General features: G+C 46.4%; 5 protein-coding genes across 5 annotated transcripts; 2 read left to right on the top strand and 3 right to left on the bottom strand.

Annotated features, from left to right (window-relative positions):
* Nucleotides 1-206: 206 nt before the first annotated feature.
* EYB26_002597 (uncharacterized protein) lies at nt 207-2,776 on the bottom strand (the record flags this gene model as incomplete). Its single annotated transcript, XM_054261902.1, has 5 exons — nt 207-1,455; nt 1,507-2,324; nt 2,380-2,489; nt 2,539-2,571; nt 2,629-2,776. 5 exons carry the CDS (start codon nt 2,774-2,776, stop codon nt 207-209), a joined length of 2,358 nt encoding a protein of 785 aa, XP_054117877.1.
* Nucleotides 2,777-3,736: 960 nt separating this feature from the next.
* On the bottom strand, nt 3,737-5,426 carry EYB26_002596 (uncharacterized protein; the record flags this gene model as incomplete). Its single annotated transcript, XM_054261901.1, has 9 exons — nt 3,737-4,165; nt 4,218-4,358; nt 4,419-4,501; nt 4,577-4,585; nt 4,646-4,709; nt 4,772-4,957; nt 5,026-5,093; nt 5,149-5,185; nt 5,250-5,426. The coding sequence occupies 9 exons, from the start codon at nt 5,424-5,426 to the stop codon at nt 3,737-3,739; spliced, it is 1,194 nt and encodes a 397-aa protein (XP_054117876.1).
* A 1,832-nt stretch (nt 5,427-7,258) lies between these two features.
* EYB26_002595 (uncharacterized protein) lies at nt 7,259-9,132 on the top strand (the record flags this gene model as incomplete). The annotated part of the gene is made up of 4 exons (XM_054261900.1): nt 7,259-7,521; nt 7,586-7,786; nt 7,838-8,906; nt 8,965-9,132. 4 exons carry the CDS (start codon nt 7,259-7,261, stop codon nt 9,130-9,132), a joined length of 1,701 nt encoding a protein of 566 aa, XP_054117875.1.
* A 298-nt stretch (nt 9,133-9,430) lies between these two features.
* EYB26_002594 (uncharacterized protein) lies at nt 9,431-10,207 on the bottom strand (the record flags this gene model as incomplete). The annotated part of the gene is made up of 2 exons (XM_054261899.1): nt 9,431-10,071; nt 10,162-10,207. The coding sequence occupies 2 exons, from the start codon at nt 10,205-10,207 to the stop codon at nt 9,431-9,433; spliced, it is 687 nt and encodes a 228-aa protein (XP_054117874.1).
* Nucleotides 10,208-10,907: 700 nt separating this feature from the next.
* EYB26_002593 (uncharacterized protein) lies at nt 10,908-13,213 on the top strand (the record flags this gene model as incomplete). The annotated part of the gene is made up of 4 exons (XM_054261898.1): nt 10,908-10,964; nt 11,023-11,723; nt 11,774-12,238; nt 12,298-13,213. 4 exons carry the CDS (start codon nt 10,908-10,910, stop codon nt 13,211-13,213), a joined length of 2,139 nt encoding a protein of 712 aa, XP_054117873.1.
* Between the last annotated feature and the right edge of the window lie 954 nt (nt 13,214-14,167).

Here is a 14,167-nt window from a genome sequence, read left to right as displayed (position 1 = left end):
AAACTTTCCATTGGCATATGTGATTGACATGAGCTCGTCATGTATGCCGATCGAGCTATCTCAATATTCACATTTCACATTTCACACGAATCATGAACATGAAACATGAAACATGAAATTCAATGGAGATGAATTGGCCTATTATTGAATCTTCCTTTACCTATACCACTACATGGCTTCCTTACAACTCTGCTCGACATTGACTACTAAAAGTCATAAGAAGCGATACTAGGAGGCAAATCCTCCGTCTTTGTCCCCCATGTACTCTCACTGCTCCCGGTCATAATCTCCAACACACCTCCCTTCTCGAAAAAGTCATGCTGAATCCAATTCTTCGTCCACGGCTCCCCATCCCTCATCACATTCTGGATATAGATATTTGCATAACTCGGATCAAAATTCAGATTCCGTATAGTAGCAACTTTGCCCGTAATCCCATGGGTAACATTAACCTCCTTAAAAAATGGCGGATTGATGAGATAAACGTCCTGCCCATGAACGGGCCAAAGGCCAATCATACTCAAGGTTGAGAATGAGCCCATTGCGCCGCTGTCGTCGTTTCCGGGGATACCATTAATACTGGTGTTAAATTGTGAGGGGATGTATGCGTGAATCTGTTTTGTGGATAGCGCAGGTCGGCCGCCGTAGTGGAATTGGTGCACGGTCAAAAAGGCTTGTTCGTCGCCAACATACAGAAGCCCCGAATTGTGCAAGTAGGTCAGTCGTTGGATGAAGGCATCTCGTCCGCCCAGCGCGGTGATTAGGGAGGCCATGTCTTGGGGGACGTAGAAGGTGTAGAGCCATGTGCTACCTTCGTAAGTCTCGTGGCCGGCAGGATCCAGGTAACAGCTTGTAAAGTTCATCAGAGGGCTACAGAACTGTGGATCTTGATAGCCCCATGTTCCGTTCGAGTACTTGACTTGCAGAAAGCCAGTGTATCCGAGTGATGCGGTATTGGCGTCAAACATATTGCGCCAATTCGTGGCGCGTTTCATGTATTTATGATAATCGTCCCACTTGCTAAGAGCTTTGGCAAGTAACGCAATACAGTAGTCGTCATATGCGTATTCAACGGTCCGCGAGATACTCCTCGTAAGCAGTCCCTGTCCATATGGATCAAAGTCGTCGGTCGGAATATAACCAAGGTTCTTCCAGCTCGCCAAACCACCACGACCTTCAATAACCCAGTTTTGCGGCTCGACTTCAGCGTCTTGAATGACAGCCTTGTAAGCCGTGGCCCAGTCGATGTCGGTGATATTTTTCAAGTATGCTTCAGCTATCAAGACATCAGCGTTTGAACCACCTTGCGTGAAGCCTTTGCATAGGGACATGCGGCAATCAGGGAGATAGCCTTCGTGTCGATAGATGTCGATCAGGCTTCGGATCATGCGGGATTGTGAGAGGGGATCGATAAGAGTGATTAGTTGGTGGATGGATCGGTAGGAGTCCCAGATACTAAATCCGTTGGTTTTCTGTTTCAGTGTGCGTAAAGGATCGTAAACTCACCAGTAATAGCTATCATAGTATGGCTCCGTGCTCTCCCATAAAGGATTTTCGCCCGTATAATCCTGAGGGCTCAGCAAAGCTCTGTACACACCACTCCAGAAAACAGTTTGCAACTCCGTAGAAACGCCCGTAGCATCAACACTTATGGCACTCAATTTCTCCCTCCATCTATCCTGCGCTGTCTGTTTTGTGCCATCAAAATCAAAATCAGGAATCTCCTTCTCTCCATTGGAGCATGCCTGATCAACGCTAATGAAACTAACACCGACTCTGGCAACGACAGAGGTCGTTCCGGCTTTGAAACGAATAAAAGCCCCCGCTGAATAAGACTCGTCATTATTCACTCCATCGTACATGGTAGATACAGTTTTGGGCTCATTGCCGGCACGATTATTCACAAACACACCCGTGTCGAAGATATCCGCCCCGGAGAAATCAGCACAGAAATGGAGATCATAACTGCCGATTCCGAAACTGGGATTGAACGTTCCCGAGCCAGTGATACGTCCACTCATGTCATTAACGGAGGCAGTGCCGTTCGATCTGGACTGCGGCAGATCAATCAAATCGGCAAATATCATGGGTGCAGTAGTCACGCCTGACGGGAAGGTAAATCGATACAAGACTGTATGGTTTGTGACTGTAATTTCGCCCTTGATGCCGCTATCGAGGTCGATACTGAAGTAGCCAGCTTGTGCGATCAAGGTCGCATTGCTGAAACCAACTGATCGATCTATATAGCGATAAACACATTGGTTGAGGTCGTCGTTTGGACAGCCAGGGTTGGGGAAGATGGGAAAGTTTCCCAATGATGCACTCTATGCGTAGCATTACTGATTATTATCCGGTTTCATTTAGTGATTGAGAACTTACACCACCAGTTCCAGAGTCATGCATATGCGAGAATCCGCTTATACTTGGACTATCTGACGCGAAACCGCCCTGATTGTCCACTGAAGAGTCCGCAACTGACTTTGCCATACCTGTCTAATGTCAGTGGAATCAAAGCAAATGACGGACTTTGACACTCACCAAATGGCATTGAAGCACCAGCAAAGACATGGCCTGTATGTCGATCTTAGAATGTTTCTATCTTTGAGCGCGTCTTCGACCTAGACAAACCTCCATTTGCCGTCCCAATCAATGGATCAACATAATCCAAGACGTTAAACTTGGAATTAACAACACTTGAATCCCGTCGACCGAGCATTCGCGCATCTACGCATCCTTGCAAAATCGCGGCAAGGGTCAGCGACGAGAACTTCATCATGCCGACTTGCAAAAGAAAAATCGTAATTGCAATCACAACCACGACTCTCTATGCGGTTGCAGTGCGGGAGATAGCTATTTATTCTCCGACGAATATCCCCCCCTCCCTTCGCCATCTATTCCAATCCCTTCTCTAAGCAAGGATTGATCGACATCCTGGCTTATATCCTAGGTGGAGAACCCCGCATTGTAGCCATCTCGGTACCTACGAGCGAAACATTCCACAACGGCGCGCGCATCAGTAGTGTTCGATTGGACGATATGCAGATAACGGTGCTAGCCGAGGTTACACAGGTATATACAGGGGCTTTTCGGCTTCATTTTCTTCGGTCTGGAATTTCCCGAGACCAGGAATTATGGAGGCTTGAATGTTTTGCGTCGGATTCGGGGGTGTGGTTAATGCTTGTTGCATCATCGTGTCGAATCTAGGCTTTCGACCATCGGAGAAAGAATTGAAGAGGCTGAAAAAGTGAAGCTTTAAGAATCGCGGAGATGCCCACCCAAATGGGGCGGAGCCATAACCTTAACCCTAATCTGTGTTTGTCAGGCCCGAAAAACATTTGAACAACTTCAACAACTCCGATACCTCGATCATGATAAAAAAAAACCTTGGAATTTGAGGATTAATATATTAATGCACTGTCTTCGGGGACTAACACTTTATCTTAACTAGATACCATGCGTGAACTTGCCAGACCTCAAGTGCCCATCAAGTATAAGTCCGAAAATCAGGTCCTGTACGTCTACTGATTTGGTACCATGTAATGGACCCTTAGAGCTATGCCAAATCTAAGGCCGTACACTGAATAAATAAACTTTAAAGGTATTTATCGTAACCTATTAGTACTACGTATCAATTCATTTTTGAACATATGTACATGAACAAGGGTATCGGGTAGCAAAAGAAAGTCTAGACTCTATCGATGAGCGTACCAAATGACTTTGAGACTTGATGCATACCTCAGAGCCGGTGCGAAAGATGAAACTCGTCGCGATCATCACCTAATCTATGACTCTCAACCTTTACCGTTGTCGTCGCCTGAATCTGAAACCGATCATCCCTACTCATATCATCATCGGCATGTGATAGCGCATCAGTAGCACCCCTATGAATAATCGCTTCTTCAGAAGACCTATCACCATGGTCGTGATGGTTAGTTATAACGGTTGCAAATGTGTGCATGTCATATGCCATATCGGTAGAACGGATGGCTGAGAATTTGTCTCTTTTCCCTCCTAATCCAGACCCTCCGCCGCTCCTGGGATTGCTGTATTGGGGCGTGTCATGGGATTGCCATGGTCGAGAAGGCTCGGGACTGGAGCCGATGCCGGAAGCGATGGCCATTGAGCGGACAAGGGGCGCGTAGGTTGGGATGCAGGGGACGATTATCTATGGGATAGTTAATGACGACATTACAGCAGGAGTCAAGAGGAGAGCTTACGCCAAGGCTGATTTCAATAGCAGACCAGATGATAATGGCGGCACTGTCGGTATATGCTTGGAGATTTTTGATGGTGAAGATTCGGATGATTTGAATGACGGTCACGAAGAATCCTGTGGCAAACATTCCCACAAGGACCAGCTAACCCAAGAGGTGGTTGTCAGGATCTAGTATGTAGATACGAAGATTGATGGAATTTACCTTTTGCTTGTAGTTCAACCTCAATTTCAATAGGACTGGGATGGGGAGGATAATGATGAGTACATCAAGGCCAAGACTAGATCCTATAGGACTGTCAGAACTGCTTGTGCTGAGATCAAGAGAGTAGATCATGTTCGTTCAAGGAAAATGCAGCATACCGGCGATCGCTACAGACACGAATTTGGTTAGCACCGCCAAACAAAACAACGGACATCAAGTATACCTACCATAATAAGCCGCAATAGCATTGACACAGTATCCAGGAACATTTGAATCCCAGATTTTTGCTGGCTATACGCATCAGTTAGCCGACTTGTGCGCAAAATATATCTCCTCAACGGCCGCTAGCTCACCGGAATGCAAGTGAAGCAAATTAAAAGTGTAAACGTGATCGAGTTACAGATACAAATAACGATAAGACCGTATAATATCCTTCTGTAAAATAGAACAAAGCCGCCGATACGGAGGTAGGAGGTTAATAGGGCTAATTTGAAACCGAGAAGAGCGAGCGTGTAGATGGGACCACCGGCATATTGGATCTGTTGTGAGAGTCAGTTCGCGTATACTGCCCTGAAGAAGAGATGCTGGGGTTGTATAGGGAATATACTTTTCCGAAAGGAATAATATCTTCAGGTGGAAAGTCGGCTGGACTGAGGCCTAGACCCCATCGTGTTTCTGAGCGTGATGATCAGTATCGGTTCCATGAGACGTTCAAACAGAAGTAACTTACGACCTATAGCCAAGCTACAGTACGCGATCAACAAGAGCTATGTTCTGCGTCAGTGCTAGTCCCCTCATAGTTGTACCAGATAACGTGGACGAAACACGTACCGTGCTGACCAGTGAGGTATAATCATCAATCCACGGCTTCCTGTTGGTGTAAAAACGTGCGTAGAATCTGAGCAAGACTGCCAACAAGGCCGCAATCGCAAATATAGACAGGATTGCAACCAGTTGAGGCGCGTTAGTTGGCGCGTTCGGAGTGGCGAGATTATATACCCAGCCCATAGTGCAACAAGCGTAATGAGCATACCGCAGCACACATCGAGATGAGGAGTGGTGGGTATCTCAGTACTATATATCCTTCAAAACAGAACGGGTATATCGAGACTCGGCCCTTGTTATAGGATGGATGATTTCTCTATTTCTCCATATTCAGTCCCAAGACAGCAAAAGGTCTGAAACCCTACTTTAGAAGTGGTGTCACTGCTCGAATTTTGAGTTAACAGTAGCCCACCGCGTGCGCCCACTAGGCAAAAAGAAAAATTTTTGCAAGGCTACGGACGCGAGTTAACTTAATTATCGTTCGTTGAGAGTGATAGTTGAGGCTTGAGAAGATTCGATGGACGGGCCAAAACGCATGAGCCCCCGGGAGCTCTACTTAGCAAAAGTCAAATGGATGAGGTAAATGTTTCGACATCATTGACTTTGCCATTATTGCGGAATTTGGGGCCGCTCATTGGTGCGGATTTTTGGTTCCCAGGGTTCCAAGGTTGGTGACGGATGAACTTCTACATCCATGGATACCATGGACGATCCAGCAAAGACCGATGGCGGGGTCCATTGAGGGTCGCGAATGAGCTAGTTTCTCGTCAGGGGCCATTCAGAAGTAATGACTGCATGTGGCAGTCGATGCCAGTAATGTGCAGTTTTCTCGCGTGGGCATATACTACTACGGAGCATGTAGGAATCAAGCTTATGTCGATCTGAAACAAGAGCATTTTTCAGATGCATGTTGAAGCCTATCAGGACTGCACAGAGTCGTTTTAGTGTACTACGTAGTAGCATTACTCGTCGTACTCCTCGTAGTATGTACCGTAAGTATGTAGTTACCGTCGCAGTGGTGACTCTGGTGAGCATGTCCAAGAGAAGAAATAGTGTAGTAGTACCACAGAGTGTATAGTGCTGTTGATCGCATCAAAGCCAAGGAATGAAAACGATGAATTATGAAGCCTCTCATTGGCTGAGACCAGTATTAATACGGACTGGGCCTGCATTCGTGGCGCAAATCTTATCCCGAAATGGCAGGCCATCCAGCGGACCACCAGCGCTGATTTGCAGATCAATGGAGACTGCAGCTCCGATTGGTCTTCCAGTGCATATAGAATCTCCACAAGTGCTACAGGCTATCCGCGTCCAGAATCTGGGAATTTCATCGGTTTAAACTTCGCGCCCTTGGATCATCGAATGAATATTCGATGCAATACTCCGTAGTAGTCACGATGGTCTTTATCGTAGGTATTTAATCCCTGCTGAATCTCAATTCCAAGGTTGACCTGGCCAAAAGTATCAATATTCTTCTCGATTGCGCGGAGATCAAACCCCAGTTCCTCCTATGTACACATCAACCATCCCCAAAACGAGGAATAGTGTTTTGTGTTCGACGGAGTATGCGCACGTTCCCACCCACCATCCCGTCGCTAATTCACCTCGATGTCGACACTCCGATTTGTGGCGCTGCACAGATTACGGAGTCTCGCGCGGACGGAGACTTTATAAGTTTATACGTCCCTAGGACTCCGTACTCCTTACCGAATATCAGCCGGGAAACCTTGGAAAACAGACAACTCAACCGCCCAGGGGCACGGCACTCGAGGTACAATAATATATCTTACTAGTGCTTTGCGGGATCTAATAGGAACTTAACTTTTATTATGCAGACAAACTCTTAGCATTGAAACTTAAATTGAGTCTGGGCTATGAATTTATCCGATGGGCCTAAACGTAGCAATCCGCAAAAAGAAAACAAAAAACACGAAGGGAGAAATTAACCTACAACTGCAACTACTCTTGTCTATCTCTCGCTGGGTGTTTTATTGTATTCGTGCCGGATCGTCAGGATGCGTTGGTCTGCAGTAATCTGTTCGCTTCTGCTGTCAGCCGTCCCTGGCAAGTCTGCGGCTTCGGCTTCCTCTTCGCCTACATGTCGTTGTTTTCCAGGTGATGCCTGCTGGCCGTCGGCGACCGCATGGGCAAAATTCAATCAGTCTGTGGATGGAACTTTAATCGCAACGGTGCCCCTGGGTGCTCCCTGCCATGCTCCCTCATACAATGCCACCGAATGCGATATTCTTCGCGAAGGATGGCTTCTACCAGAAGAGCAGTAAGTTTGACCCCGAAAAGTTGTCTCTTCCGGCTCGCCCGTTTTAATCCGGTACTCCCCGCAGCTATGAATCTTCATCGTCAATTATGGCCCCATGGTTTACCAACGAGACTTGTGATCCTTTCCATCCAGTCTCGCAGCCTTGTACCCTCGGAAACTATGTTGTCTACTCGGTCAATGTCTCGAAGCCAGTGCATATTGCGAAGACCCTTGTTTTTGCGAAACAAAATAACATCCGTATTGTGGTTCGCAATACCGGTCATGAGTGAGTATTCTTTCACCGAGTGAGTTGGATTACGACTAACCATGTCAACAGCTACAACGGGAAGTCTACAGGTGCTGGTGCCATCGCCATCTGGACCCATAACTTGAAAGATCGAGCGGTCATCGATTACAACAGCGCCTATTACCACGGCAAAGCCGTTAAACTTGGTGCCGGTGTTCAAGGTTTTGAGGCGTATGAGCTAGCAAACGCCAACGGCCTTCAGGTCGTCGGTGGAGAATGCCCAACTGTCGGTCTTGCTGGTGGTTACTCTCAAGGCGGCGGCCATTCCGCTCTCTCCTCCCGGTATGGATTGGGTGCCGATCAGGTCTTGGAGTGGGAAGTTGTTGACGGTACGGGAGAGTTCCGTGTTGCTAACCGCGACCAAAACTCGGACTTGTACTGGGCTCTGTCCGGTGGTGGCGGCGGCACCTACGGTGTTGTGTGGTCGATGACATCTAAGGCTTACCCGGCGACACCAGTATCTGGTTTCAACTTGACATTCACAAATGAGGGAGTCTCCCAGGACACTTACTACAAGGCTGTTGGTATCTATCATGCTAACCTCGCATCCATTGTCGATGCTGGTGCCATGAGTATTTGGTATTTCACCAACACAAGTTTCGCAATCTCTCCAATCACCGGACCTAATATCCCCCTTGCCGAGCTGATCAAGCTTGTTAAACCCTTCACTGATGCCTTGACCGAACTTGGCATCAAATATACTACCTACTCTCAACAATTCGACACCTACCTAGACGAGTTCAACGGTATGCAGGGTGCCATTGAAGTTGGAATTGCGCAATACGGCGGCTGGCTCATCCCACGCTCCGTCGTTGAAACAAACAACGATAACTTGACTGCTGCCTATCGCTACATCAATGAAAATGGAGGTCAGTTTATCGGTGTTGGTTTGAATGTTTCCAAAGCTCTTGTTGGAAGTAATATCTACAATTCCGTTCTGCCTGCCTGGAGAGACACTTTGATTGATACCGTCCTCACTACACCATGGAGCTTTACAGCTCCAAAGTCCGATATGGTCGCGCAACAACTCAAGATGACTAACGAATATATCCCGCTCTTGAAGGCTTTGGCGCCTGATTCGGGTGCTTATATGAATGAGGTAAAGTTTTAGAACTGATGATATTGGTATATCCTGACGGTTGACATTCCCTTCTTAGGCTGACTTCCGTCAACCTGACTTCCAACAAGCATTCTTCGGCGTCAACTATCAACAGCTGCAATCCATCAAAGCCAAGTACGATCCTGACAACCTGTTCTATGCTCTCACTGCGGTTAACTCAGACCAATGGACCGAATTGGTTGACGGACGGTTGTGTAAAGCATGATACCGGAACTTTTCGATTTAGTAAGTTACCTACATGCCACTGACTATGTAAGAAACCTAGACATAGATAATATATATAGGATCTTTGTATATAAATGTATCTAGTTTCCGCAGTTACACACTTAGACGTTGTCCAGACCGTTAGCGTGTAGCTTATCTTCTGATGCCACAATCTTATCATATCAGGCTTTCTTGGGCCTCGGCTTAAATGTACCCAAGTGGTAAAAAATGTATTGATATGTATATACACAATGAGATTATCAGAAGACCAAGAATAGTGTCGTGAATCTTTCTTCAATCTAGAAAGCCTCGCTTATGATACGATCCCAAGACTTGTCCGAGACATCTAACTTTGAGATCTCAGCCTTACTTGGAGGATAACTTGGAGGAGCAGAAGCGCCTTGCTGTGAATTGTAGACTGGGCTGTGCTGAGACTGATGGAACTGATGGGATTGATGAGGCTCAGACCCAGCTCGGTTCCTGGAAATCTCTGTCATAAGCCGCGAATTCTCACGCCGTAGCTTCAACAGTTCCGTATCTTTGTGAGACGCAAGTTCGGACTTGACTATCAGTTGTTGCAAGTCGTTGAGAAAATCTGCCGTGATAGCATTATTGTTGGCAAGACCGTGGTTGGAAAGGAATCTTTTTGCCATGGTGTAGGCAGGATCTGAAAAGGTGGCTGCGAAAATATCACCTGCGGAAGTGTCACGGTTTCTGTCTACCATCGACACATTGGTGGGATCAGATAGCCGATCATATTCAAATTGCAGAGCCGTCTGGCGTTCCTGACAGGAAGGACATGACCATGATGCTGCCCCCTCTACAGATGGCGGTGATGCCAGGCAGACATAGTGATAAGAGCGGCAGCAAGTCGAGCACAAGCTTAAATTTCCCGGCTTGAGGCACTGGGAACAGATGATATTATGTGGTCTTCCAGCACCTATGTCAATATTCAATTAGCCATCCGTTGACCACCTAGCTATGAGACATATTTGGCATAAAAATGCCTACTATTAGACAAAGTACTTACCAATCCATTCTTTCTCGATGAAATCTTTTGTACCTTCACTTAACATAGCTTCGCGTGTCGAGATGTGACTCTCAATGTTGTTCATCACCAGCGATTTAGAAGTGACCTTCTCTGAAAGTCATCGTAGCTCTATTCCATCGGCATTGGTATGTTCCGATCAGAGTTCTGGTTGATTATGTCGCTTCTTAGTCAACCCCACAGTCTCTTGAAATGGGCAGCTGCTGAGTAGGCGAAATCGATGTGATTTCTTGATTTTTCTCCTTTGACTCAGACAGCGCAGTCACAATCCACGTAACACCATGTAGATCCTTTCTACTTCAGGGGTGCCCATACATGAGGCGTGGTAGGTATCTCGAGAGTCAACAAAAAGAAGAGAAGAAAAATGGTTGATTCAAGTGGTGGCACGCTGTGGTATCCAAACAACTCAGGCCCGATGCGTAACTTTTCGGGAGGAGGAAATATCGCAGACCCACAATTTGATGACTGATGGTACGCTAGCCTCTTTTGGACTTTGACGTTTTTGAGACCTTCATTGCTTTTTCTTTTCCCTCACCTCCACCTCCAATTTGATTCACTTCGCTCTCCAGCCTTTATCTACATCCAGAATATATAATAACTGAGCCCAGTCTCTGTCTCTGTGACTGAGAATATCCACCTACAACTGCTCTCCCCGTCTCAGCGAAGGACTGGGGCTCCCAGAGAATCATTTCGTGAATTGCCGTCTTCGGTTCCACTTTACGGGACTCATGCCTGGAGTCCCGTCAAACAAGGCGTGCGATCGTTGCAAGAAACGCCACGTCAAGGTAGGTTTGGTTTTGCGTTCCGTCGATACTAACGAGACCTCACTAACGCTCATTTCAGTGCGATGAGGGTCGTCCTGACTGTCAGCGTTGCGTTGCTGCAAATGTGAAATGTCCAGGCTATTCTCAAGATCGCAAATTCATTGATCAAGGTGCTACTGTGCGTCGCAGATATGCTCCATATCAGAGAGAAGACTCTCGGAGCCAGACATCATCACAGCATTCAGCACGAGCCAGTACTGAAGAAGAAAATCGTAACGTCCAGCCTGACAAACCTCAGCAAGAAGCAGATATAAGAGAGGCGCCGGGTCAAAACCCAGCACCCCGAAGCTCTAGATCCTCCACAACCGAGGCTCAAACCAATCCCTCTGGTTCAGGGCAGCCTGATGGTGTATCCGGGAATGGAATGCCTCTTGATGAGGAGCCTAACCTAGCCACCACGGCTCCATATGCAAACATTGCTCTTCCTGCAAACTTCCTCGATAACGCTCAACAGCCTCTCTCAGATCTCCCAAATCCGGAGAACTTGGCTTACACCAATACGTTTGGACTTTTCAATTCGTTGCAGTCTCCAATGTTCTTCAACAACAGTTCCGGAAACTCGGGAAATTTGAACTCCACGACGACCTCTAACTATGCGTATACCATGCCGGATGCGCGTAACGTCAATGCATTTGGAGATCTCTATTCAGAACTAATGATCAATAGTGAGCGCGAAATAGCATTTCTCAAGAGACACTATGTTGAGTTCATATCTCCATGGTACGTTCTTGTTCTACCAGACTACAATGCAATGGTGCTAACTGATGTAGGCTTGATTTACATGACTCGGAGAAATTCTTCATGTTAACCATTCCCAGGAGATCTCTTCATGTTCCCTTCATACAATATGCCACATTAGCAATAGCTGCAAAGCATCTTGCACGAATCAATGGTGTCAGGCCTGGTCCCAACACAGCATTGAACACAACAACAACAGAAACATATCCCAATGCAGACCAAGTAGACTGGCTCTTCAAAGCGACCAACTACTACTACCAAGCACTATTCCATCTAAAACAACTAGTCTTTGGCCAAGCAGACTTTCAGCAATTAGATGCTACGACTCCACCAATTCAGATTCTATGTCAGGACCTAAAAATTGATTACACATCCGAAGAAACTAGACGAGGCATTCTCCCGCCCAATTTCATCTCCTACATGGATGACATTCTACCTGGTGTGGTTATTTTGACTGGTTTTGATATTATTGATAAACCTGGTACGGAATGGGAAAGGTGAGCTTTCCCCGTCTAATATACAAGTTCAAGTTTGGCCCACTGACTCGAGTAATTAGACGACTTCTCGGATTGAGGCATCTTATGCAATCTATCTTATCACTGGCTACATCTCCCAGTAAGGGTTCCACCATGTCACATGGACTCCAGGTGTCTTTCTGGAATTTTGCATACTTGGATTGTTTTGCATCATATGCCAATCGTCGACGCACTTGTATGGATGCTTATAATTTCGACCTTTTCCGAGCTGCTGGCCTTGCCATCGATGATGGTGGCAATTTCTTTTCAACCGCGCCACAGTCTTCTCCACGACGAGATGATATTTTCTTACGCGGCATAACATTTATCGTTCTCAAACTAATGAACTTTATTGCCGAGTTCAAAGAGATTCAACAGTCGTCTACTTCCATGTCATCGCCAGTCCCAGACTTCTTATCAAACATTCCAGTACCTCAGTCAAGTGGCCTTGCAGTGACATGGTACCAGTTGGTCCAAGAAGTCAGCAACTGGCACGACTCTTTGCCTGATACATTCGAACCATATATTCGTCTAGAAAACCCGCATGATTTGGTTTCCCCTACTTCTCCTTCAACATCTCCCCCTTTTCCGGAAATAGTATTTAGTTGCGCCACACACGCGGCTACGGTGGCACTTTATGACTTTGCGCGCATCATTCTCCTTCTCAACCGACCTCACAACAGCCAGAGCGTAGCCCGCGATAGATTGGTTGAGTACAGAGAAATAACGAAAGAGGTCGATATCCGTGCTCGTGAAATCGCTGGGATTGCAATGGGCAGAACCGCATCTGCTGTTCAGATTCACTTGGTTCAGCCACTCTATGTAGTAGGATTGTGTGACGATCGACCGGAAGCCCGTCAAAAAATCGTCGAACTACTGCGCGTCATTCGAGCAGAATCTGGGTGGGAGACAGAATATAAAATTGCGCAATTGCATGAGCTCTGGAAGAAGAGTTGAGAAGCTACTTTCCAACACTATTCAAGAGAAGTGAAATATATTTTATCATGAATTCGATGACAACTGCTACCTTCCGGCAACAGCTCGATTTCAACACTACCAAAGCGGGAGATTACTCATCCAGCAGTTCGTGCTTAAGCATCCTCTGTCCTCGCTTCGCCGGACACGACTCTATAGTTTCCGGCAGCGCTTCAGGGTTCACAAAACCGAGCTTTGAAGAAGCACAGCTATTGTTGAGGTGCACCAAACCACTAGTTCAAAACAGCACCGTCCGAAGCGGGAATTGATGGAGCAAGAAACGAATTGAGCTCGATTCCTTGACATCAGTGGTAGCACCATACTTTAGGAGGTAGGGAATCGGCCAAAGTGCGAAGCACAATCCCAAGACAATGAGCATCTGATGGGAGATCATATTCCCCACAAACAACAGTCCTGTATGCCTTGGGTTAGCTGTTTGACCAGGTTATCAATGAAACAAAAGACGAATTTCAAGTAGAGAGAAGCAAACAGCAGGATAAATATAGCCGCAGTTACTCAATCTATCGCGGTTTTAGTTCTTGCTAATCCCAATATTAATTTATAAACGAATTGCATATTTTCTAATTGCTAGTAATACTGCATTTGAAGGTAATTGGGTAACTAACTAGTCCTTAACACACGGATCTAATGGTTATCAAAGTTCCAAACAGCGGGCACAGACCAAATGCTGGGAGAGTTCAGTATCGTTTTTGTTATTTCCAATTCAAAGAGGCGTTCATATACTGTACATATTGGGGGTATTCCTAAAGCGACAATCTAAGTCCGCCGGGCATAAAACAGGGACTTCGGGTTTCGTCGCCGATTAGCCCTACCCGCTTCCCGTTTGGGTAATTTAACTCCGGATCGTGGATTTCCAGATGGGGTAATCGGCTGGAGAGAATCTAGATGTATCAATTTTGGGTTGATTTATTCTCG

The sequence above is a fragment of the Talaromyces marneffei genome, chromosome 2, assembly GCF_009556855.1.
Source record: "Talaromyces marneffei chromosome 2, complete sequence".
Classification (NCBI taxonomy): Eukaryota; Fungi; Ascomycota; class Eurotiomycetes; order Eurotiales; family Trichocomaceae; genus Talaromyces; species Talaromyces marneffei.
This window is presented reverse-complemented; position numbering and strand designations above follow the sequence as displayed.